This window comes from Ambystoma mexicanum, chromosome 11 (assembly GCF_040938575.1).
Source record: "Ambystoma mexicanum isolate Mex_15411 chromosome 11, UKY_AmexF1_1, whole genome shotgun sequence".
Taxonomy (NCBI): Eukaryota; Metazoa; Chordata; class Amphibia; order Caudata; family Ambystomatidae; genus Ambystoma; species Ambystoma mexicanum.
Genome location: NC_090934.1, coordinates 883,405,279 through 883,432,547, shown reverse-complemented (window position 1 = coordinate 883,432,547; position 27,269 = coordinate 883,405,279). Strand labels below are relative to the sequence as shown.

Genomic DNA, 27,269 nt, shown 5'->3' with positions numbered 1-27,269 from the left:
GATGCCACAGTTCAGGACAAGGGTGCGTATGCAGTTGTCTATGGCTGGGAATCGAACTGGTCCAGCAGGGGGGCTTCAGGCTAGCACAGAGCCATGTATGCACCCCCAAGCTGGAACCACAGCAGGCACTGCAGAGCAGGACTGAGGTGCGCCTGCAGAGCGTGGGTGTGTCTGCGCGCTGCTGCTGCAGCAGATGTTCGCAGAATGTCGCCTGCTCTTGGAGTGATGTACTGCTGACGTCCATGCCCGCACGCCAGTATCCTAGAAACACTGAAGCAGAAGAGCCAGCCAATCACAGCTCCAGGCCTAAACCCGCCTGCCGGACCCTCCATGAGGGCGAAACCCTAGAGACTGTACTCCTGAAAGCGTGCCCCGGAGGAGCAACCGCGCCAGGGTGCACAGGTGAGCGTGCAATGGTGCAAGCGGTGCGAGGAAAGGTAGTGGAGTGGGGAAGGCTGTGGCCGGGGCACATGCAGGGGCTGTGGAGAGACGCGGCGCGAATGACTGTAGCAAAAGAGAGCTACGCGAAGACACAGGCTTCGTCACAGGAGAGCCTCACAAATAGACATCCTAAACCAGGTTGGAGGAGAGAGGGCGGAGCGGAAGCGAAGACAGCTATAGAGAAAGTCTGAAAGACCAGCAGCATGGCAGGAATAGAAGTGATCTCGTAAAGAGACAGGCAGTGATCTAGAGAGGTGCTGGAACAGACGTTTGAAATACACAGTTAGTTACAGGGCTGCAGAAAGAGAGGGAAGAGTCTGGCGAGGGATAGAGCACAAAGAGCAACACAAGGGGAGACATGGTACTTCCCGACTTCGGTGTGGTGTGGAGTGCTAGTGCTACGGGAGGAGACACGTTAGAGACCGCGAAGAACGGCAGAAAAAGGGAAACAGGAAAGAAATAGAAGCGGACTGCTTTCGGGGAGAGAGAACGAGAGGGAGGGAGCAGCAGAAAGAGAACCAGAAGAAGCCAAAAGACAAAAAGACCTCTGCGGACACAGGCTGGCGCAGAAAGAACACGAGATAAACACAGGGGATAGAAAGAGAGGGGACATAGAACAGGGAAAGATAAGAGGCTAATAACCGAGCTTGCAATAGATTTGAACCAATGCGGGCGGAGAGTTAAAGTCGCAAGAGCAAATGAGAGTCCAAGCCCAACCCCACCTGCTACTGCTTACAAACTATGCAAGGTGAGCACCAGACACAGGGACACCCTGAGAGAGCTAGCAGGACTTTCCAAATCCCAGTGAGGGGAGAAGGGGCAGAGTGTTCATCTCAAGGGGACTGGTGAGCTGCAGGCATTTCTCTGCAGTGAACAAATAACCTACATAATACATCATTTGATTCTTACATTGAAGTCTTCCCATTAAGAACGACTGGATGCAATTCATTAATAAATAAGAATAATAAATCGTCTTCAATTGAATTGTGGGAATGGAGGGAGGGGGGGATATTACTGCGAAGTGGAGAGAAGAAGGGGGCATGACAGAAGCAGCTGTGATAGACAACAGCACAGTTCCTGCGAAAAATGAGTGGGGACAAAGGACATCTCACAGAAGGGTTGAGACAAAACAAGGCGCCACAGGCAAAGGCTGCGCAATAAGAGGACGACCCAGGGAGAGCTTAAGAGTAAAGGAGATGTCCCTGGGCCGGAGAGGGGAGGGAGCACTTGGGGCGTGTGCACCTTGTGCGCACTCCTGCTTAGAACCTTCTCAGAAACAAACTGAAGTGGATGATAGATGTCTTACTTATGTACACCCGAAAACGGGGGTCATGCTAAGGGGAGGAACATAAAGAGAAGAGATACTCTGTGAGAGAAGAGACTCCACTTGACAAACCAGCGAGGAGAGAAGGGGAGGAGAAAGGAGGAAACTGATGCTATTATACACAGGCGGCACTTGGAGGGAAGGCAGACACATGCTCAAAGAGGTAGTAGCCAGGATTGTTTAACAAGTGGGGCCTAAATCTAATATAGTTGGGCCCACCTCAAGCGAAAACTGCAGAGGGAAGGGGTTTGCACTCAGCCAAATATGTGGAACCAACCAAGCATAGCGAGGTAGCCAGGACTAACCTAGAGGGATCCAGGTAAGATTCTCCCCTGAGGACATGTTTTAAAGAATGGGCTAAAATGAAGCATTTTACAGCACACATTCTGTGAAAAAATGGATAAAAAGCCACACAGTTTGCAATCAGCTTTTAGGGCAAGACAGGAACAATCCATTATATGCCAGGTCACCAAGCGTGCACAGGAACACTTTCATGATTCCTTTACTCACTGTATGAAAGTAAAAAAAACATGCTCATGCTCACTGTGCCCACACATGTCCATGCTGGCTGCACCAGTATATGCCATTATTCCTACATAAGAACATGCTCATGCTTGCTTTGCTGATAATGCCGGTAATTATACTGTAATAATACCTGTTCATGTTGTCTCTGCCAATATAGGCCAGTACTCACTGGTTGGTAGGAGACACTAGATTGGAGAGGGTGGAGACTTTAACTTACTTGGGCTTCACCATCTCAAATAATTTTGGTCGCAAGATGGGTGAAGATAAATTAAAAGCTAAGATTAAAGCTTTATCCTCCCAATTCAAGCGTATGTACGTAAAACTTTGTACATTGTCACTACTGTTGATGATTGTTTTATTCTGTGAAGATTGTTCTGGTGCTAACATATGGACTTAATGTCACGCTATTCAACTTGAGCCTGTTTCTTAGTACCTTAGAAGGTACTTTGTGGGAAAGGGCCCTAGGTGTCATGTTATGTATTCCAAGCGCAGTAATTAGGCATAAATTGGGCATAATTTCTTAGAAGGCCCTGGTGGAATGGAAGAAAGTGGCCCTGTACGCAAAATATAACACACCACCCGCAGATTCTCTCTTCTCTGATCTTAAAGTTTAACTGAATAATAAGGCCCTTTCAGTAACTGCATTTGGAAAAACCCAGGAGCGCCTCCTATTTGAAATAGGGTCAGGTCCCTGGGAATTAGCCCACAATCTAGCCCAGATGAAGAAATAATGATACCAACATGCTTGGTGAGCCACCATAGAATGGTTACATACATGCTCTCTATATTCGGAATATGCCTCTTTCTTTTGCAAGAGAGAGGCTCCACTGAAATACATTAGGCTCTTCCCTTGTAATTGGGTAAGAAGTGCCTATATGAAATTCCAATTTAACCAGGCACCCACGCTACTATGTATGAGTCCCAGAAGGGAACTACAAAAGAAGAGAGGATCTGTAGACTATGTAGACATGAGGAAACCATTTAGACACTGAAGCATTTAGTTATTTATTGCCATGCTTTGCATAATATAAGAAATTTGTTTTCAAAAGGTCACTGATTTTAATTGTGTGCGTGGAGGAGAGAGCTTCTGAGGTAGACTCATGTTGGGCGAAAACATCTCCTTAATTTTAACTTGATCAAGATTTTAAGCAATTTTATATGAGATGTTGGATCTTCATACAATTACATAGAAGTTTACATTCACACATTTTACTTGAATTGAAATCTGTTTTGTGATGTTATTACATGACATGATTTTAAGTATTCAATGTAATGATACATTTAGAGTATTATGGTACTTTTTTATCTTTCAATTGATCTGACGATCTATTTGTAATATATTGTATATTGCTCTTGTTGTTGAATCTTGTGTAAGGTTTTTATGAAAATCGTGCCACAATAAATAAATAAAATAGACCAGTATCGCTATAATGCCAGTAAATAATGCCATGCCACAGGAAGAAAACATCATCCCCTTGCTGGCTGCAAGAATGCCTGAGACCGCCCCGCTGTGTAGGAAGGCTCATGTTGGCTTTGCCCTTAACAACAGTAAACAATGCGATGCCACATTAAGACATATTTCTTTGCTGGCTGCACAAATGCCTCCCACCATATGTAAGAACACCCATGTTGGCTTTGCCCTTAATGCCAGTAAAAGAATATTCCATGCCACAGTAAGAAAACATGCCCTTGTTGGCTGCACAACTGACCTTCCTCCCCAGCTAAGAACACACATCATGTTGGATTTGCCTTTAATGCAAGTAGAAAATGCTGTGTCATAGTAAAAAAAGTGTCCAGGTTGCCTGCCACATTGTATTTTAAACCCCTCACCCCAACCCCTCCTCCACGCAATAACACTCATCAAATTGGCCTTTCCCAAAAAATACCAGTAAAACATGCCATTCCACTGTAAAAAAAAAAAAAAAAACACCCATATACCAGTGCCCCTGGGTCCAAGCCTCACACGTGCACACATATTAATACCCATTCACTTTTAAATCAAAAGCTTTTCTTTCAATCATTGACACACTGCATTCTCATTTACACGAACACCCACACCCATTGACACGGCACTCTCATTCATACATGCACTTACACAGACACCTCCTCGTATGCATGCATATGTACATACACACACAAACACGCACATCTTACATCCACTCGTCACAGCAGAGGAAAGCATGCTGTGTGAACATGAAGTCAGAGAGCCCTTGAAAGCCACTCATGTTAGCAGCTGACTTTCACAGTATCTCAGAAATGTAAACAAGGAGGATAGGAGATTTTCGAGTTCCTTTTTGAACCATAAAGGACCCTTTCTTGGCCATTTTATTCAGCCTGTTATCTTTTATTTTGGGGCAGAGTTTGTTGAGTCAAACAAAATTGTTTCTAAAAGTAGCTATATCCTCATATAAATCATGACATCTACAAATAACTCACACTATGATTTGAGCTATTTTCAAGCACCAAACACTCAATGCAGGCATTTAAAAAAGCTAAAAGCATTTTTGAGTTATTGATATCTGCTTTTAAGGCAACTTTTTAGTGTCCAGAAATGGTAGCACACATGCCATTTCAGGACACTAAACACAGTTACGTGTATGCGAAGACGTGTTTTGTGGGTTTCACAAACTGCAAAAAAGTGGATTTATTGAAGCTGTGTCAACGATAGATTCGTTTTTAGCACTGGTAGTGGCAGAAGAATTAAATGGAACAACATGCCCCCGGTATGGACCTTACAGGGCTGAATACGAAAATGACTGTAAAACAACGTCCAGTACGAAACATAGGTGACATCATATGTATGGCGGAAAATGCCACTGTGTTTTCATTAATTGATTTAGAATCAAGCTATCATCAGGTGAATTTGCATCTCAAATCCATCAGTCATACGTTTTATAAGGCCTGTTGGGTTGTTCGGATATAAGGTAAGTCCTTTGGGGCACTGCTGCTACAAGTGTGTTCCAAAAGATAATGATTTTACTCCCTAGCCCAAATTTGCTGTTTCATTCACAAATGCAGAATTTAAAGTTACTTCCTTTTCCACATGTCCATGTTTTAATTGGTTCTTTAAACTGAGACAACATTATAACATTTTTGCAACCAAGCGCATGTCAAATATTTACACTTCAAGTCTCTGTAGGTTTTTATATTATAATGCTGATTCTCAGTCCTGCCTAGAAGAAAGCAGAAATAATGTACGCATCAGTTCAGTTTTCACTTTTCTATAAAATGCTGTGTTTTTCATCGCATACTGACTCTTCTCCATTTAATACATTTTCCTGTATTCTTCCATGTAACTGAACCGATTTCTTTTTGGGCCTTGTCATTTACTGTGACCGTTTACACTTTTGTAATAGCTGGCCTGCTGGCATCACAACATTGCCTTGCATGTGTGGCTTTCAAATGCTTTGCGCAGGATGCAGTCCATGTATTATTTTTATATGTAGCGTTTTCCTTTGCATCCTTCTCTTTCATATAGATCTCCCGTCAGAAGGACACTAGTTAGCGTGATTCCAGGTAGAGTAATGGGTCAGACATTTTGAAGGAAGCAGGTTGGACAGTAAGTTGGACAAAGGCACATTTGATCACCCCAGGGTGCATTATTTAGGGTACACATTGTCAGGTTCTTGTGTTTGAGCAAGAATGTGGTTTATTGAAGCCAATGAGAAAGTGGGGAGACCAAAACATTTGGAAGAAGTTGCTTATTTTTTAGGTCTCATCAAATTCTAGTGTGTTAAGAAGTCTTGTTGGGCATCTTTGTTGAGATGCTCTACCTTATTAACAGCTCACTGATGAATGATGTTCAACAAGGAAGAAACACGTGTCTGGGATTGCTGTAGGGTCTTGCGCACATCCAGATCTTTCCAAGTGTGCAGCTTCTGCAGTGATGGCCAGATTATAAGGGGAGTGTAGCTGGAGTGTTTACCATGTGCAGGTGCACAGTGACCAGTCTTTCCTTGTTGTTTGTTGTGCTGAGGAGGAGTTACTGCACAAAAACTGTGTCCAGACACAGAGCATTGTGTAGCATAGCTGGAGTGTTTCCGTGTGGAGGTGCTCAGTGACCAGTCTTTCCTTGCTGTTTGTTGTGCTGAGGAGGAGCCACTGCACAAAAACTGTGTCAAGATGCGGAGTGTAGCTGAAGTGTTTCCCGTGTTCCCCGAGTTACCTGGGGGGGAGCAAGCATTTAGGAAATGTTCCTAGGACCTCCAGCTGACATTGTGATTGCTGCTTCGGCTTCTCGGGAAGGACGTAACGCCATAGAGCGGGAGTTCTGCAGAGGACCAGACGCAAAGCATGCCTACAGTTTCTAGCAAGTACTTCCGTTCTATGATCTGCTGAATCAAGTCAAGGTAATCAAGGTAATTCACTGTCAGCATCCCCTGTGTCTACCCCCAAAACTTCCCTATTTGCCTCTTTTGAGGGGGAATTATGTTAAAAGGAAAGACTCTAGACCTGGGAAGAGTCCGGAAGATAACATGGGGGAAGACTCAGGTGGGCACGTATCTCAAGACATCCTACTGCTGAGTTTTATGGTATCAGAATCCAAGGCAACGGGTGTGGCAGGCAGAGCTAAAGAATTGGTGGAACCACTCTTTACGAGAGTGAGCGTGAACAGACTGACTGCAGCCATGCCTATGTCTACCTGTTTGCTGCAGGAAGCAAGCTTCCCTGTTGAAGTGACTGTGGACAAATTGAGTATGAATGGCACTCCAGGGGGGCTTATGTGGTCAGAGCCGACTGACGCTGACCTGTTGGCAGGTGTCGCTCCCTCTTTTGGCTCGGTATATCCGATGTTAATGCCTATTGATGCGGTGACCATATTGGAAGTTAATGGAGCGCTTACACCTAAACCTCCTATGCAGATACGGCCTATAGTCGCTTCAACGGGCATGGCACTAGCTCGTAATCTGAGACGATTATCTACGTCCCTCGCTAGGATGCAACCCCAACCTGCATCTCATTGCTCGGCCAAATCAGAAATGGAAGCTAAAATTACTGGGAATTAAGTCTGGCTGCAAAGCTGTCTTGCGACATAGCAGACATCTCGATACAGCTTGAAAATTGTAGGAATGCTGCTCGAAAGAAAACCGACCCAAGCAATCAATTTAATCTGGGGAACGAGAATCTGAGTATTCCAGAAAAGAAGCATCAGAGAGCTGAGTCGCCTGAGTTACCAGTGATGCTGGCAGTCAGTACTGCTCAGACCTCCTCTTTTGAGGACTATTTGGACTCTTTAGAACCCGACTGTGCTAATAGGAGAGTTATCTTTTTGGACACATGGTCTTCATCCTCTGAGTCATCTTATATTCAAAGAGAACTACCAAAAACAAGAAGAACCCGTATAAAGCAAAGAACCAGTAGCGTCAATATTTCTGAGAAACCGACAGATTTACACACTCAAGCGATCCTGATGTCCACGTTAACAATATTGTTGGCCGCATTCTTAAAACGTTACGAGATGATAAATGATAGTTACCAGGACCAAGCTACCTTGACGGCCATGATGCATTCCGAGTTGATCTACATTGAGTCATTTATAACATCCATGCAAAGTAGATTGGAGCGAGGGAACGAAGCTGAGAATCAAATTCATAAGCACCTACTAGAACTCTTAACGGAGACTAGGGATGACAAAAAATTGCTAGCCGAGATAGCAAAAGAAGCACTAAGGATGCTGAAGTACAGCAAGGAAGGAACTACTTTACCATTGAAGTTAATAACGATACAAATCCGAATAAGAATGACTCAAGCATGCAGAATGATCATAGGAGACGAGATGAAGTGACAATTAATGGTAATCAGTGTACTCAATGTTTGGAATTTCTGCATGCAGTTGGTTTGGATATTTTGCCTATGAACCTCGAGGCGAGGAATGTGATAACTGAGGTTGAAACCTAGAGAAATCCTTCTTTCTCTGAAACAATGACTAATTAAGTCAATGTAATTGTACTATCGCCAGGGGGAGAATTAACTGAAATGACTGATGACATAAGGCTGAATACATCCGGAGCCCTTCAAGACGATACTCATTTCATCATTTTGTATTCATAGCAGAAAAAAAACCAGCTGAGTAAAGCAAAAAAAAAAAACAGCAGATAAAAAAATAGAAAAACATGCCACATGTGAACAAATTTAAATCAAATGACTGTGGAAAATGTCTGCATAATTTGAGATGCTGCTCACCCTCACCAAAAACGATAATGGACCAAGATCCCACAAAGAGGAAAGTTGGAACAAAGAGTACAGATCAAAAACAAGACGTAAATCCCCCTGCAAGAGGTAAATGGAGCAGTACAGTTCTTCTCACCCAGAAATTATGTAATTAACATGTCAGTTTACAATGATTAGGAAATAGAAGAACTAGTGGCAACGCATTTATCTTAATTCAAACACTCATACAAGTGTCAACCAAAAAAAGAGACAGCACGTAAGTGATTACGAGGAACGTCCAAACAGGCCGGACCAAAGTGTTTGTTTTTTTTTACTCTTGCTAAAAAATGCCTTTGGGCTGATAATGCTTTCAGAATGGGGGAAAGACCACCAGAAAATGAAAATGAGTTGTCCAGAATATTTGCAAACAAAGACCCACAGATGGTTGGTAATTCAAAGATTAAGGAAAATGCAGTAACAAGGAGGCTATTAGTCAATTCTATGGAACTAAAATCTAGAGCCCCTCCAGTGTTAGTTGATAGGGTGAGATGTGTGGACAATACTCTAATGTTAGAGAGAATATTGACCATGGACGATGGCCTGATATTGAATCGTAATAATGTTTTGCTTCTCTTTCATCATATACCAAATTTAAGAGCCACTGAATTGGTCGATATTGCTGTAGTTGAATACATTTTTTTAAAAAACATGATCGGGTTCGTCTGCATATAAATTTAACCTTAATTCGTAATCTGCTACTAGACGCCTCAGTGACTTTATGCCTTTTGGGCTTTGATATATCAGAGAGTAAAAATGAGTTCCTTTGGACTATTAAAGAGAGGAATGGGGTTCAAGACAAGGAGACAAAGTCAAGGGTGGGGGATGATAAGTAGAACCCACAAATTGATTTAAACGTGTTTTCCCTTGTCCCGTTGATAACAAAGCCACTGAAGGTTCAATGAGGAAGGATGGGGAATTACATCCCATAAAGAGAACATTCAGTGCTACAAACAATTCTAAAAGAACAACTGTACCTCAAACGTGGGGAAGGTTAACTCTTGGGATTGGTTGGCAGGAGCATTGATAACTTACAAAAAATAGTTATGCCAAGAGCCAGCCCTGGCTGAGTCTATTACCATGGGTTTCTGAAATACAAGGGGGGTTGTACATTGATTTAATAATGCTGATTGTGCTGTTGGAAATTTTGATATCTTATGCCTCCAGGAGACATGGATGACTAATATCCCTATGTTAGATGGCTATAGTTTATATTAGAATTGTGCCAATAAACGTGTGAAAGTAAGACACTCGGCTGGCCTACTAATAATTATAAAGAATGGGGTAGGTCTGAGGGTACTGTGAGAGCATAACCCCAACCCATACATTCAAATATTGATAATGGAATTGGGGATGCAAAAACAAACCAGGAAAAGCTTGCTAGTGGTTATCAATTTGTATTGGAACCCTGTGGCCTGGGAATCAATTTGTTTTGTAGATTGTGTGATGTTCTTGATTGACAATGTTAACACTTAGTTGCCCGGACCATGGATTATCGTGTGTGGCGACCTGAATATAGATTGTCTGGCAATTGATCCAAAAGAATGTAGGAATGTCTGGAGTGAGTGGTTGGGGAAGAAAGGTAGAGCAACTATCTGGGTCCGGGATTTACAAGAGAGACATTTAAAAATGCTAAATGGACAAACAATATGGAACATACCTGGTGCCACCACATTGCATAGAGGCCACCAGAATTCAACCCTTGACTATTTGTGTGCATCCCAAAATGGTACTCACTTGGCTAGAGGTAATTCCAACACATAACAGTGAACATGATTTATTGAAAATGACATGGTGTCTTCCAATTGAGAAGAATCAAGACTGGTGGGTGGCCAAGGTAGAGCTAGAAAGCAGACGCAATAGGTTATGGTTAAAGCCAGCAGACATGCCCCTATTGACAAAAAAAATACTTCACCGCGGTGTGGTTCAACTCTATTGGAATTGATTATGTCTCTGTACTCTCTCACTTTACTGAATATAAAACAGAGAGGGGGGAAAACCCACTTCAAACCAAAACACACTTATGATAAAGACTTCTCCCTCCAAAAGAAAAAGTTACATAAGGACATCCGGAACATGCAAAATCTTCCGGGGCTGGTTAGAGCCGCATGCCAAAAAAACCCCGAAAGCAACAGTATACGAATTGGCTGATTTCACATAAGAGCATTGTCCTCCAACATGATGTGCAGTCAATGCTTAGAATGCAATGTACCAACAATTCTAGGAATTTGTGGCAAGCTTTAAATAACACAGGGAATTCCCAACTAGCTTCACAGAGTAATCCGGTGCCGAAGATAAATGGGCTCAACATTATGGGAGGCTGTTCGCTGCTCTGGAATTAATTGAACCAGACTCACTTTTATAAAGAAGAGATCTTGGTTTTTATTGGGAAAGGCAGCAGCTCCGGCTCCCCCGGCCCAGACGGACTGACAAATAGCATGTTGTGGTCTGCCCGGAGGAATGGGTGGAATTTATTTTGATCCTCTTTAGCCAAATCATGAAAGCCAAGGAAGTTCTGCAATCATGAACATTGGGATATATTGGGTCCAATCTTCAAGATGGGCAGTAGGGCAAATCCTAAAAATCCTTTGGCCCCTGCATTGTTCAATCTATTCATTTCAGATCTGAAAGACGTTATGAATCCACCTAACGCATTACCGCAGGGGATAAATGGTACCCCAGTGGGATATATGATGTAGGTGGATGATTTGGTCATTCTTGACTAAACCCCCATTGCACTACAGTAGAAATTGAAAATCTTGCAGGATCACGTAGAACATAATGGACTAAAAATAAATATAGCCAAACATGAGATTCTGGTGTTGCAGAAGTTAACAGGTAGCAATGGTTAATAGGAGAGGAGTTTGTAAAACCAGTCGAAGTGATAAGATACTTAGGAATGTGTGTAAATTTGAGTGCAAATGGCACTATCCGGATCACCAACCTAAAAGTGAAAGCAAAGAGCTTGGCGGGTCAAGGAGTGGTGATATACAAAAAAATTGGACATTTTCACTAATTCCAGTATTAAAGTTCTATAAACAGAAAGTAGTCCCAGTTCTATCATATGGGGCAGAGTCTTCTTTGTGCCTTACATTGGACACGGGGAGAGCGCTCAAGGGCATTTTTTGGAGAAGAATGTTATGTCTGCCAAACTGTATTCTGAACACAATCAGAAGATATGAGCTGGGTCTCCTTTCAGTCCACGCTATGGTGACGTGGAAATCTCCCGTAATGTTTCGTAAATTAATCATGGACGATAGATCCCCAATTTTGGGTCTTGAAGGATGGCAAAGGATGTATTTATGACTGGGCATTGGCATTGTGGGTCAGTTAGTGCAGAGAGATACTAAGAAGTATGGGTGTAACTGAACAGTTGGTAAAAATCAATCCCAATTCCATTAAAAAAGGTTGTGGTGTAAAGACTGGATGGAAACAGAGACCAGGAAAAGGGAGTTCACATTGTTTGTACATTTAAATAATGATATTACATTTTTGAATATGCTTCCAAAATACCTGGTTAAATTCCATAGTCCATATAATCGGGAATTGGTTTTGGGATTTTGATTGAATACACTGCACACAAAGGAGATCTTACTATATCGCGAAAGCAAGGTGATTTTATAGACAGAGTGTGCAGACGGTGTAAAAGTGCGACAGAGACCTTGCAGCACTTAACCTTATTCTGCCCAGCACTGAGAACCCCAAGAACAACTTATTTGGGCAAATTCATATTGAAAAAAACATCACTCGGTGCGGATGAGTGGTGGGAGTACATGTGGTGGGAGTACATGCAGGAGTGTTGACCTCAAAATAAAATTTGCTCTAACCAAATATTTGGATTAAGTGTTTAAAAAACATGTTAAAAAACAAATGCATATGGACTCATTGTGTATGGTTATGAAAACTCATTATTTTACTCTTTAAGAGAAACAAGGATGAATTAACTTTTAAATGATTTTAAACTTATGATGTGATGAATTGTGGACATTTCTGTTTTTGTTATTGTATTGGTAATGTAACATTGATGGTAAAAGTTTGTAATAAACTAAATACCAATACAAATATTTTATAAAAAGAATACAACAAGGTTTTGTTGCGCAATATTATGTTGCTTTTCTCACACAGATAAATACAGATAAAATGCTTTTATGTCCATAGTCAGGCAACACACATATAGTACCAATAAAATCACATTTTCATACGTGCTTCCGCGCATGTGTACAATCTTTAATAGTAGGTGTTATTACCCATATTTAATAGTACTCATTTTATCAACCTTGCAAGGATGAAGTGCTAAGGTGGTCTTGGGATTCAAGCATATTTTCTGCAGGCTGAACACAGACGTCTCAGGTGAATGCTTAACTAGTTCAGCTATTTTGCAGGCTTTGTGTTAATGTGTATCTTTTCACAGAAGTGTAGTTTGCACAGTTGTTGTCAGGAAGACGGATACAGAGCATTGGCCATGATTCCCAGGAAATGGTGAACAAGACTGAATTAGTAGTATTTTAACAACAGGTCTGTTGCCAGCGTTGCAGTTCTGTGTGCGGGACTTACTTTTACACCACTACCAGCTCTCCTTGTATATAGCTCATGACACTTGGTAAACAATTATCAGAGCATTTGGCAGACTTACCACCAAGTTGCGAGTTTATGGGAGCTAAGTACTGATTGGAGGGTCTGGTGCACATCATCCTTTAGGATGGGGCAGCGCCTGCGTGGGTCCGCCCACGCATCTGATAATTAAGAAGAAGAAGAAGGTGATGAATATCACTCCTGGGATGTTATGATAAATATAAAAAAATGAATACCAGAATAAATTACACGCGTTGTCACAGGGACTATGTCAGGGACCAAGAAGAATGCCAAGAGTATATGTTTCAATTCACCATTTTATTGGGGGACCTATTACAAGAACTGGCAACACAAAGGAAAGTGGATCTGCCCCAAGACAATGATAGTGATGATGGTTTAATCCAAATTGCGATCGGGCACCTATTCTCCTCTGAGACCCTCCCTGCATCTAACGTCTCTTCTGTAGGATGTGGTTACTTGGGTCTTCCTGGCATTGGAAGCAAATACCCCAGTTCAGAAGGGATTTTCATTACCCCTCTGTGTGTTGTGGAATTAACTGTTGTTAAACCCTTCTTCAGTGACAGTCCCTCATCCATCAGCTGACTTATTGTGGCTTCTGTGGTCCTCAACCCCAAAAACCAAATCGTTATTAGAGTCTCTTTCACAGGTGAATCAGTTGGTCCAGGCATCAGTGAAGGAGGCTCAGGGAGACAAAGAGGAGCCCCTTTTGGTCTTTTCAGCTCTAACACATCTTGGATGCTCTCCCTGTCACCTCTTTATTCCTGTAGTAATCTACCTGACCCATGCTTGATCCTCTTTCTGTCGACTGATCCTGTTAGGACAGTCAAGGCCTTCCAGAATCTGCATGTACTGGTTAATCAAGTGTTGCCTTGCTCCCTTCACCTCAGGCCTTCTCTCACCACCTGATAATTTTGTCTCACTTTCCAACTTTGTTGTTGTTACCCCTTTCTCTTCTCTGCATGCTGTTGTTAACTCTAAAACACCTTCTCCTCTGAGTACTATCTTCCGTGCAGTATTGCCTTCCTGTAATGATCTTACACTTGTAACATCTTCTGTAAAACCTTCACTACCACCTTTACTATCTCATGATGTTCTTTTTTCCCCTTATATTATCTTCGCTGTGATCTCTCCGACTTCTGTTGTTACCACCACCTCCCTGGGCTTCACCAACTCTTTTAAAATATCATTTTATTCTTTTGAAATGTCATAAAACATGCAAATACATCATTTCTAAACATACAAATTCTTTCTAAATATAGTGAGCAAAGCACCAGTTCATTTTCAACAATTATATTTTTTAGAAAAAACTTTTTTTGTGCAAAACGCATTTTTATGTAAACATCTCTCACATACATATATATATACACACAGCACAATCATTTATTTTCTCAACCAAATTAAATTTAGAGAAAGGTTTTTATACAAATCACATTTATGGTTGTCAAATTCCTACTTTGTAAGTCCACCATTATACATCAACTACAAGTGTCCAGGGTTAACAATACTCTTCTCACCATTGAACTTCCTATAGTTTCGACTTGACATCAATTGGTCAATACTTTCATAACCATTGGTCAATGTCTTCTTCAGGATTAGCAGACTTTTTGTGTACTGTTAAGTCCGTTTTCTATTCTCTGACTTTGGAAGAACTTCTATTGAGGAAATATTCCTTCCTCCGTTTCCAGGACATTATTCCTGGCCCTAATTGGGCCGAGTAATTCTAAGTCCCCTTTTTATCTCTTTCTGTTTGAAAGAGTTGCAGCGGGATTCAGTGACCCGGATATGGCCATGTTTATTAAGGAAGAAGGAAGAGAGGTCATTGTTCAGTCTGCTACAGCTGATTCCGCAATGCAGTGACTTCCGCAATTCTGGACGGGCTTGGAACGTGTGGTTTTTGCCTTTCTCTAGCTGCGCTATGTCCAGGCACAAGAAGAGCTGGTGTCCTGAAGTCTCTTCACCTATACTAAGGTAAATTATTTCAGGATAGCATCTCTGTGCCTATTCTGGAGATTGACTAGAAGCCTAAATGAACATATTTTTTGGCTTTTTTCAGTATATGTTTGATGGAAGAAATGCCACGAGTATTGTAGTCCGGAAGTGCGTGCGCCAGCTTCCTAAGAGGCGACAGACTAAGGATGCACAATTTAGATGACTTAAGGTACAAGCAGTTTTGTAATATAAGAAAAACATTACTAAATCGCTTTTATAGTTAATGGCATAGTAAATAACAAAGCATAAGGCTAAAGCATTTAAATAACAAAGTAAAAATATTTTGGAAAAATTAAACAACATATAAGAAACAATTGTGCCTTTCAGAAAAATGTTAGGAACTGGCCTGACCAGCTTTATTCATTTCTTTGATATCTATAGGAATCTAAATTAGCTAAAAAAGTACAACACTGAAGCTGAAAAAACGAAGCTGTAATCGAAATTAGCGGGAAGCTGAAAAGACGAAGTGGGAAGCCACTAGAATAATTTTCTTGCGAAGAATGAAAAGGAATGTTTGAAAAAAGTGATATTCAAGGTGCATGTGCCATTTTATTCTTCACTTTTGCCCCTTGGGTTTTCTATAAAACTTCAGAATACTCTTTAGCTAAAATTATTTGGGGTAATGTATTGCCCATAAAATTGTGTGGAACCACCAAGGGCAAGTATGACCTTGCCCTCAGTGGACAATGGAGCTATGTTAGGATTTTACACAGGGAGCTGTTCTGGTTCAGATTGAAGACATTTGGGGACTGACTGGCCCATTTCTAAGGTTGTAATTTGTTTACTTTCTGTATAAGGAGATCAGCTGACCCCTTTCCATCGGGTTTGAGTTTATATAAAATTATTTTTTTGCTCCCTGTCTATGAAATAATTGATGCATATAATGAGGAATATGAGATTGTGGTTTTTAATGTTTTGCAATGTTTTAAAGTGTTTTTAAGTGTTTTAAACATGGTGTTATTGTTGTTTTATGTATCGTAGCATTGATAAAGCCTTTGAATAGCTGCTGGGTAAAAAGTCTGCATCGGTTCATTCGTTGCCCGATCGACAGCCCTATGATGTAGAGTTCACCCTCCGTAACTAGTGTCTGCAGCTTCCAGCAGGACCTAGCTGGAGAAGGTCCTTTCCTCAGCCTTGGCCTCTCAGTTGGCTTAAAAGATATCTAGGCTTAATAGATATCTAGTTTTTTCTATGACCCTGGAACATTCATTGTCATAATCAGAAGAAATACATATTAGAAACAAGAAATCCCCAATGAATGAGGATTTGCATCTGTATGTTGTATTTCACAGCATTGTTTTATAATTTATGCACTATATGTTAGTCTGTATGAGCAAATAAATCTTTGCTTTTGAATTTTTTGAATTTTTTGTACATAATTCCTTTGAACACAGGGAGCACTTTGTACATTTCTTTGACTCCGTGTTTGGACCTGCCACTAAGCAGACCGACCTCCTTTATTGAACCTTTTGGACCAGCCCAAATACCTGAACTGGTCCAATCATATATATGCCTTTGAGCATTGTTCTCTAGCAAGGGTAGTCTCATTTTTTCTCATGTTATAGAAATAATGTTTTTACATGTTTTATGAAATTTCCATAGAATAAAATGATATTTTTTAAATAAGAACACAGTCTCTGGTCCTCATCATGCAATTTCTGAAATACATTTATTGAGGTTTCAGTCCATAGGGCATCACACCTGAGGGTAACCAAGCCCCATGGTGGGCTGAAGAGAACCAAAACCCAGTGTGAGTTGTGAGACCCAAGACCCCAGGCACGGTACCCAGCAGGATGGAACAGAGTGGAGAAAATACAGCGAGACTCAGTGGAGGACACGCCCAGGAGAGTACATGGAGGGATCCTATGAGCCAAAGTATTGCCATGGGTGGCGGATGCCCCAGAATTGATACAAAATGGCCAGAGAATCAGAGAGAGAGAATGAGAGAGAGAGAGAGAGAGAGAGCGAGAGAGAGAGAGAAAGAGAGAGAGGGAGAGACAGAGAGAGAGAGAGAGAAAAAATAGACTAACCTAAAGACGCACTCACAATCCAAGGAGGTAAATATATGAACTCTGAAACAGGGCCAGGGACTTCATTTTATGCAGAAACATATCAGTGGGTTCAGAAACCAGCTACAACTCTATAAAGGCCCTTATAGCATCTTTGTTTAAGTTTAGTGGTAGCAACAGGAATCAGACTAGATTAGGTTTCTGCATGGTGGACAGAGGTTATTTTTGTAGGGCACCTTAATGAGCACCCTTTTAGATGTATTTCTTTTCTTAATGATAGGACCAAAGAACATAGGGACAGATACACTATTTTGGTGTTCGAATAAAGAAGCATCTTTTCCAAAATGCCAGTGTTCAGGAGGAGAGGAATTCACTGACGGGCCCATAGGTCAGCGCTCACCCTCTAGAACTTGTAAGACAAGATAGCTGCACCATGTGAAGACAGGGGGTGCAGGATTCATTTACTCCAACACGACTCAATAATGAGGACTCAGTAAATTGGAAAAGGGAAGTCTGTTTAATGACAAGTACATCAAACAGAGAAACAAATGGAAATCAGCAGCATTGCGATCACCTGTCTCGCTCCGACTTCCTCGAACTTCAGTTGAACAGCAATTCTTATAGGCAATATTCGTCATCATTGACGTCTAACTCTACAAAAACTCGACATGCAATATAATTGGTTAGGAAAGGTAACTTAAGTATAGGTGATATATCTGTATATGATAATAGGGTATGCGGATCTGCTGGTGGTAGAACTAAGTTACTATTCTGAGCCCCCATTTCGAACGAGTTCATAGTCTATTTTAATTCCTTCTCTTATTCCGATCTCGTAGCTCAAAAGTTCATTACTACTAAAGTGACGAGTGCTTTTCGAGTGTCCCCCTCTTGTGAGTGATGCGGCTAGTCTCTAGGTAGGGTGTACAGTTCCTTTGCTAGTCTATGGAAAAGGGTTAGGCTAGCAACTTTGGTACACCACATTCATTATGCATATCTATAATAGGTAAGGTCCCAGTGCACTCCTCGAATTTGCTTTGGTCCTGAGGACATGCTGGAACTTGTTCAATGCGAAGGAATGAAGAGATGGAACTGCTAAAAATCACACAAAAATAAAATGTTGTAAAAATAAAAATAAAAGCGAACATGAAAAAATAAAAATAAACAAAAAATAAAAATAAGGAACAGTAGAGGAAAAGTACAAAGGAAAAATAGGACGGTGTAGTTCTTGTCTTTGCTCTCCTCAATCTGTCCTGTGGCTGAAAATTGAAGAACTGTGTCTCTGTCCTCTGTTTGTTCCACGGCGGAAAGTCTTACTGAAACCTCCTTAGGTATTCTTGCTGGAAGTCGGATAGCTCCACCTGGAGCATTGTGCCGTGGAGAAGTGTGCGCATGTGTGGGGCGTTGGCCGGATCTCTAAGGAAGGTGATGACGTCAACATCTGCAGGCCTCCCCACCATTTCCGGATAGTCTGTCACTAACCTAAACAGGACGTTCTGTGCCAGCCGGGTGTCCTCGGGTGATAGGGACATTTGCCCTGTTTGGCTGTGTCCTGATCACAAGCTTTTCTTTTGATTCGCACAGTCTTTGCACCTTCCCGTTGCGTGGATTAGCACCAAATGATTTAATTTAGTCCACAGCTGGCTCAGTTGAGCTAGGTTTCTTGGATCTCTGATATAAGTGCGTGTATCAGTTGTTCTCCCGACGAGCCCTGGGCATTTCTCGATTATTTGGAAGAACAAATTAAACGTGAGTTCATCAATGTCTATTGGCGGTGGAAGCATTTGTGTCCTCCTCGCTGTGCTCGGGTAGTTCGGCGAATGCTTCCGTGATGACAGTTAGCAGTCACCTGAACACTTTTTTGTTGGCTGGATCTTGAATAAAGTCTGTGACACCGGCTTCTCTCCCTATGAATGACGGATAGGATAACACCACGAGTTGGAAATAGGTGAGTACATCCCACTTGAGACTTCTGCTGGAATGTACCATACATTCTGTAAACAAAGTCTCAATACTGGTCGCATCAGGATACCGTGTTACACTCTCAGAGAATATTTTGTTTACAGTCTATCAGAGACTTGATTCTTTGTACTACTTGGGCATGACATGCTTTCAAAAGGTTGTTTTATCAATGTTGTTGTGGCTTTGGATGTGGTTCTCTTTACCCCGCAACTGGGATGTACAGAGTGTTCGTTATGTCCTTATCCCCCTTTGTTTGGGGAACCTGTCCAGTTTTATGCCACAATTTGCATCCGGGTTCTTTGTCTTGGTTTTCCTGCTCATGCGTCCTTCTTCCTCACCATGGATCTTGTCTGCACATGCTGAGGTTCTTCCCCGTTGTCTGTGGTTTCTTCGCAGTTGGATGCAGCAGGAGGGCTCTCTCCTACATAAGGTTTAATGTCATTTATGAAGATCCATGCCCTTCTGCCCTGGAGCTTGACGGCGGAGGGGGTGCAGTCCTCTACGATGAAAGGGCCATTAAATCTTGGCTCGTCCCACCTCTTCCTGGTAAAGTTCTTCACAAGCACGTTATCACCAGGGAAGACAAGGGGCCATGTAGACCTTGTGCGGGGTCAGCTTCAGCACTTCCTGATGTGTTTTGTGCTGCACTGTCCCCTTTTCGCCATTGCTGCAGCTGGCCTGAAATGACAGAGGCGCTGGATGTCATACAGTTAAGGTGCTCCTGCATCTCTGTTCCCAGAACCTCTCTAGTTGGCTGGGCATCACATCTAGCTCTATCTCGGGGGATAAGAGGGGTCCTCATCCTTCTGCCTGTAACTATCTCATGCAGCGTAAGATGATGGTCGGAACCGGGCTGGTTCCGAAGTGCGTACAATGCCAGTGGTAGACAGTGCAACCATCCCTTTCATAATGTGAGCTTCAACTTGGCTATTCTCCTTTAACAGGCCGTTGAGCCGCTCACATATCCATTCTCCTCCGGGTGATACGCCGACGAGAACTTGTGCTTTATACCAAGCAACAAGCTGATCTGTTCAAAGACTGCATTAACAAAGTGAGCCCCGTTATCTGATCTCATTACTTCGCACACCCCCCATCTAGGGAACACTTCCCTCACTAAAAATTTGGCAGCACAGGTAGCGTTTGGGTGTGTACAGGGACCTGCTTCTATCCATCTAGAGAATGGACACACCACCACAATCAAATACCTGTCCCCGTTGCACACTTGAATCATGTCGACGTAGTCGATATGCAAGTGCTGGAATGGCCCATTCGGCCAGGGGATAAGTCCTCTCAGTACTTTTAAGGTGTGCCCAGCAGTAAACTGTTGGCAGATAATGCAGTTCACCATGAAAAATGCAACATGCTCTGCTAAATTCGGTGTGAACCAGTCTTCTGCGAGCGTTGCAGCAAGATTTTCTTTTGTTATATGTATAGGGTAGTGTAACTGCTCCAATGCTGCCTTCAGTAGGGCGACAGGCATTACCGGTTTACCAGTGCTGTCCTCCCACCACAAACGTCAGAGGGGTTTAAGGAACACCCTCAACGCTTCCACAAATTTTTCTCTTCTTGAGGTGCCTCCCCTTGGAGTTCCATTATCTGAGTCTGTCCCATGTTACTATAGGCCTCAGGTGTGGCTCGCGCTACCATCATCCTCTCATGGGTACGTGCCACCTCCACGTCCATGATTGTTTCAGTTTTGGATGCCATGCGCTTGGCTTCCGTGTCTGCTTCATTGTTTCCACGTGACACGAAATCTGTCCCGTCGGTGTGGGCGGCGCATTTCACGACCGCTATGCCGACTGGGAGCTGTAGTGCTTTTATCAACCTGTCCAATAAGGCTGCGTGTTGCACTGGTGTGCTGTCCGCTCGGAGGTTGCCCCTCCTTTTCCAGCGCGCTAGACCTGCATGTACTGTGGACTTCACATAGGCGGAGTCACTGTACACAGTTACTTGCTGGTCTGCATGATTCTCAATGGCGAGTATCAGCACCAATAGTTCTGCAGCTTGCGCAGAATAGTGAGAGGGTATTCGCGCACTGACGAGTACTTGGAACTCTCCTTTCGCTAGGTGTTTTACCACGGCCTCGCCTGTATATCTTTGTCCGTCTTCTTGATCGATTCTTGAAGAACCGTCAATGAACACAATTTCGCCACCTGCCACAGCATTTTCCTTTACCCTAGGGATTTCATCATAGAATTCCTCATAATTCGCATAGGTTCTCCTTCTGCGACTGGCTCAGCTCTGAATGTGGCAGGGTTCACAGTTTTACTTCGAACTATTTTGATTGTTGGGTTGGAGATAATCACCTCATAGGCAGATGCTCTCTGTGATGTCAGCGTGCCTTTTGGCTTCTCTAGTATGGCGAATAACGAGTGCTCGACGTACAATGTCATGGAGCACCCCATCACAAAAGATGACGCCTTTTCAATGGCGAACGCGGCAGCAGCTATATTTTGTTTGCATGGGAAGTGGCCCCTCATGACCGGGTCCAGACTCCCGCTGTTATATGCTAGGGGCTTGTACCCCAGCGAGGTTCGCTGCGCGAGCACTGCCGTCATAAAATGACCATCAGAGTGTAAGAACAGGTAGAATTCCTCGGCATAATTAGGAATCCCGAGAACTGGGGCCTTACAAATTGCCCCCTAAGTTCTGCAAACCCCTTCTCCATTGCCTCAGTCCATTCAATTTCTCCTTTTGTTGCCTGGGCTTTCTTCAAAGCCTGGAGCAGGGGCTTGGTATACGAGCTGTAGTCGAAAACCCATGCTCTGACATAATTGCACAGGCCTAAGAAGCTTTGTATTTGTTTTATCGTGAGTGGTTTAGCCGTGTTTATGATAGCTTCAGCCCTTTCTGGGGTTACATTTTTCCCTTCATGTGAGATTAGCTGGCCTATGTACAGCACCTCTCGCTGACAGTATTGTAACTTTTCCTTATCAACTTTGTAGCCTTTCTCAGCCAGGATTGTCAGTAGCTGGACAGAGAATCGCGCCTGCATTGTTCCTCAGTGATGCTGCAGATCAGAATGTCATCCACATAATGCAAAACACTGTCTACTGCAATATTGTTTAGGTCCATCTGCAGGACTTTGTTGAAAATGGATGGAGACTCACAGTACCCCTGTGGCAACCTCGTGCTTTTCAGGCGCATTTGTCTGAAAGTAGATGACGTCAGATCTTGAGAGTCATGGTGCAACGGGATTGAGAAAAACGCATTTTTCAGGTCAATCACCGTAAAGTATTTTGCCTGATTTGGTATGTTGCACAGAATTGTGGATGGATTAGATACTAGGGGGAATTCGACTTCAACTATATCATTTAATGCTCGAAATCTTGGATTAAACGCCAAGACCCTCCCTTTGATTTCTTGACAGGGTAAATAACCGTGTTGCAAGGTGATTCTGGTGTCACTAGGATGCCCTGCTCCATCATGGCGGAAATTGTCTTTGCGTTCCCCTCATCTGCCTCTCTGGACATGGGATATTGTCACGCTTGTGGTAAAATTGCTCCTTGTTTCAGTTTAATTTTTACTTCACCTGCCCCCTTCAGGAGGCCTACGTCATAGAGCGCTATAGTCCATACCGCGGCAGGCACTTGGGCCATGCGTCATCAAAGTATTCTGGACGTATCGGCGCCAACATCACTCTCTGTGGCACCTCCCGTTTGATCATTTTGACCCAAAATGTCAGACTTACTTCTACTCTTGTCTCTTCCAGGTCTGGGTGTTCTTCGAACAGATCGTCGTCAGTGACGTCAGTCACTCGATACCCTTTTTCGATGGCGATATTAGCACACCTTTGTCTGCCTTCGTCATCATATCCTTCACCAATACCACTTTCCCTCACACTGCGGCAGATTGTATCATTAAGGGAAATACTTTTCCCTCCTCTTCGTGCATAGGTATTCTGGGTCTGAATAAAAACTCATCAGGTGTCCTCAGAGTTCTATCTGCGAGGCCTGGCAATCCCGCCATGAGCACCCGCACCCCATATGCGAAGACTTCTGGCTCTAACGGTATATAGCTCTCATGGCTATATGTCTGGAGTATTCTCTGATCATTTCGCACATGTTTGAATAATGCATTCCTGGAGTGGAGCACACTATACCGTTCTCGGTAAACAAGATTGTCATATTCAACTTAGTCATTAAGTCCCGACCCAGGATGTTTACTGGGGTCTGACGTGAGTATAATAAGGATACATTCATTGCGCGCTCTCCCACGGAGACTGGGAGTGCTTCTGTAAAGGGAACTCTACTGTGAGCTCCCGTGAAGCTCTGAGTATCTATGGCCTCGCCGGACAAGGAAAACTTGCCTTCTCGTATGCACGAGCGCATCGCACCCATGTCAACTAAGAAGGAATATTCTTTACCCCCTATGACGACATTCACCCTAGGTTCACTATTAGGGTCTGGTGTCACTGATAGGATAGAACACATTAGAGTCCCCCATGAGCTGTCCTATTTCATATATATGTTTGGCCCACTGTATACTTGTTGATTTCCCCCAGGGTTGACTCCTCCTCTGGAGCTAGTGCCCTGTGACATTTGCAGTGGTGCCTGCTGGGATTGTCCCTGCGGTACGTTTCCCATGTGCAGGGGTTGAACCACTTGCTGTGCACCTTGCTGCAGGCCTGGCGCCTGCTGCTGCACTGTGTGATTTTGTGTAGTGTCCTGCTGCGGGACGGCAGACTGATTCACCATGCCTGCCCCCATCCCTTGGCTATTTTGCCACATGCCTTGGCTTCTGCACCACACGTGCCACATGTCCTGTCATTCCACACAGCCAACACACTGGCGGTGGTCGGGCCATCTGTCCATCTGGCATAGCTGGACCACCCATCTGCGCGTTCTGAAAGCCATTTTGATTATTCTGAAACCCTCCCTGATTACTCTGCCATCCTCTTCCTCCAAAACCCCTTCCCCTCGGGTAAAATCCTGCACTTCCTTGGTTATCTTGTGCCGGGTTAGTCGCCTGCTGTGCACGTGGTTCAGCTGGGCTTGTGAGCATGGCTCCCTCGAGAGCTTACTTCGAGAGCTTCTTTTGCACCAGCTTCGCTTCCTCCCCTTTACGAGTTGCTTCCCTTTTCCATTTTTTTTCTTGTAACAATCTGCAGTAGTGTGCAATTGTCAATTGGATTTCAGCCCACGGTTTGGCTTCTATTCCTACCAATTTCTTGAGCTGTTTTTTCACTGGTTCAGGCAACCCTTGGCACAATATGTGGTAAAATACAGGGATAGATTTTGACCAAGACTCATGCGTTTCAAGCACCCACATGTCTTGAAAATTCTGGATATAAATCAACGGATCCTCTGATTCTTTCATTTTCCGAGTCATTATAGCTCCCATATCTGAAGTGTCTGGGTACAGCGTTCGCAGCGCTTTCCACACTGCTGCTCTACAATTATTAAACAGCGCTCCGTCATGGGTGGTGTTAGTTATTGTTACCCTCGGGTACCCGGCCCGCTTCCACACATCGTCAGCACTTTCACCAAGTATGGCGATCAGGAGGCCTTAATGTCCCCTATAGCTAAGGTGACTCCCCCAGTCATTTTCTCTAACTCGTGTATCCACTTCCCAGCTCCCGATGTCAGCATTGGAAGCTTATTTTTCAGGTTTTCTCAGTCTGTGTGTGGCCATGGAATATATTGTGGTCTTGCTCCCCCCTTTTCTAGCAGCGGGAACTGGAACGCACAGTCTTCCTTTTCTTTTCCCACAGCTCTCCAGTCTACTGCTTGGGCAGCATTCCCACCTTGCTGTCTACCGGGCAGTGCCCTTAATTTGCCTATATAGGTAGATGCTGGCTCCCCCCTCTGCCCATGGGGAGTTCCCTCATGTTGGCCATGCACTGTGGCAGGCTTCGATGTACTGGGCTCAGATTTGCTAGCATCGTACCATCGTACCATCGTACCCCCTGGCCCCTCGGGAGCCGCTTTTCGCACCGTCTCCCTTCCTCTTGTGCCTCATCCTCCGTTTCCCCACCGGAGTCGGTTTTTGAATGATCCCAGTTTGCGCAACTCCTTGCATCTTCTTCGTTCTGCCTGATCTCCAGCCTCTCTAGGGACAGTCCCCTGCTCCCACTACCTTGGGTGATATCCTCAGTGTCATATAGCTGAGTGCTCTCTAAGCGCTCATCTTCCCTTCCCCCTTGGAAAATTAGTTCCAGCCCCATCTCGTCATAGATTTTATCAATCGTTTCCCTGATGCTTCTGGTGTCGAAGTCATCTTCAATATTTGTCCCGCTTGTGCCTGGTACCGCATCGTTTGCAGGAAAGAATTCTTCTATGTCTTCCCATTCTACTGTAGGATTGGGTTTATTGACTTCCCGTTCTAAATATTCAAGATCCTGTGCCCTTTGTCTGTGTTTACGTTCTACTTCCTCGTCTATTTCCTTGTGCTTCCTTGATTCTTCTCTAGCCTTATCTATTTCCCTCATTCGCTCATTTCTACGTTCCTTTGCCCTTCTAATCGCCTCATCTTCCCGCTTTTTTACTTTCCTTTCGTGCACTCTCCTTTCTTCCTCTAACGTTAACAGGTTCTGCCTGTATTTTTCATAGGCTGCGTATTGTTTGGGACTGAGCGGTACTCCTTGCTCTTCGCGATATAGTTGTTCTCGCCTCAGCCTATCCTTTCTTCTTATCCTTTCGTCCCTCATTTCCTTCTCCTTTTCTTTCTCCCTTCTTTGACTTCATCAGGCCTTTCTCTCGGCCTTACATCATCACTTCCCTTTCCATCTAATTTCAATAGTATCTGTCCTCCCATCCACTCGTCTTTTGCAAGTGTTAATTCATCACTTCTTTTCCACTTCTTTCCCTCTCTCTCTTTCTCGAGAGGTGCCCTAATCTGTACCTGATCCTTTCTTCCACCATCGCATCCCTCCTTGTCACTCGGAGTGCGGAGGCTAGATTACTTTCCTGCTCCTTCTCTTTGATTTCGTCACTACTGCATGTAGGTGACTCATATGCAGGGTTGCTATACCCCGTGGCTGCCTTGAGTTCTCTTAGCGGGTACAGACCCTCTGACTTACTCCCTTCGATCACTGGCTCTGGTGGGGCTTGTGGCGCGGGAGGCATCTCACCCCCCTCTGTACATACATTTAATATCCAATCTGCGGGTGGTTCTTCCTCCTTCGTCTGCTCGAACATTTTCCAAAGTTCGAGAACAGCAAGGCATTTTTCTAACTTCTTGCCGTTATATGTGGCATGCAGGAAAGTCGTCATATGCTGTAAGACGGCTTTAGATAGGGAACCGTTCTGGGGCCACGGCATAAACATCTTGTGGGCAGTACCCTTAACCCACTCTGTGCTATACTTCTTCAGCTTAGGTGCATGCTTGGGTAGCTGCTTGCACAAATGCGCAAGTGGGGTAACTTCCACCATTTTTAATTTCGTCACTAACAGTATTTATAGAGTTCTTTAACCTTCCAATAGTATGAGCGAGCACCACATATGCAAGCTCCAATCCAATCTTTTCCCGCCAAATTTTATACCAACAATTTACTCAAAACCCATCAATTCAATGGCGATTCCGTCTTAGTTACAGAATCGCGTAAAGCCAAAATGCATTTCAAACAATCATTAATACAATTATTTTACATTTCACATACAACAAGACACGTATTACAGACACTTGACAGACTAGACGAACACCAGCTGGTCATACGTATACCTGCCTTCTAATCAATACCCCATCATGGGATTGAAACAAACTCCCTTGATGACGTCTTTAAACGTTACCGTAGCCTAATTGTCCCCCCACTGTGGGCTCTGAGTTCACGTTTCTTCTGACCGCTGTATTAAAGCGCAGGAATAAGGCGAATCCTTCGTTTTTATCTCAGGTGCCCCCCTGGTAATCCTTATGTTTTTATCTCAGGTGCCCGCCCTGGTAATCCTTACATTTTTATCTCAGGTATCTCAGGTGCCAGAGTCATTAGCCCCTATATATATATATATATATATATATATATATATATATATATATATACAGTCTTCTCTACTTCTGACTATTTAATTTTTTCTCTGCCACCCACCATTACCTTTCCCTTACTGGCTCTAATGCCTACACAACATTTGCCAAAGTAACGAGTTTGTTGTTTCACTCACCGATCGCATCTTTTCCTCTCTGGGACCTCGGGATCACCGCCCCTTTCTCTTCCAGCTTTTTAAGGTTTTCGTCCAATTGGCTGCCTGTGGGAATGAGAAGGGTTATGCTTGGAAAGGCGAGTTCCT

At 43.5% G+C, this 27,269-nt stretch overlaps 1 protein-coding gene across 1 annotated transcript in view; it reads left to right on the top strand.

The window, feature by feature from the left end:
- Nucleotides 1-227: 227 nt before the first annotated feature.
- The window catches only part of LOC138503884 (uncharacterized), a 226,116-nt gene continuing 199,074 nt past the window's right edge, over nt 228-27,269 (top strand). Inside the window, exon 1 of the mRNA XM_069623948.1 lies at nt 228-402. Coding sequence (XP_069480049.1) covers nt 243-402 — 160 coding nt within the window. The 5' untranslated portion in view covers nt 228-242. The remainder of the gene's footprint in view (nt 403-27,269) is intronic.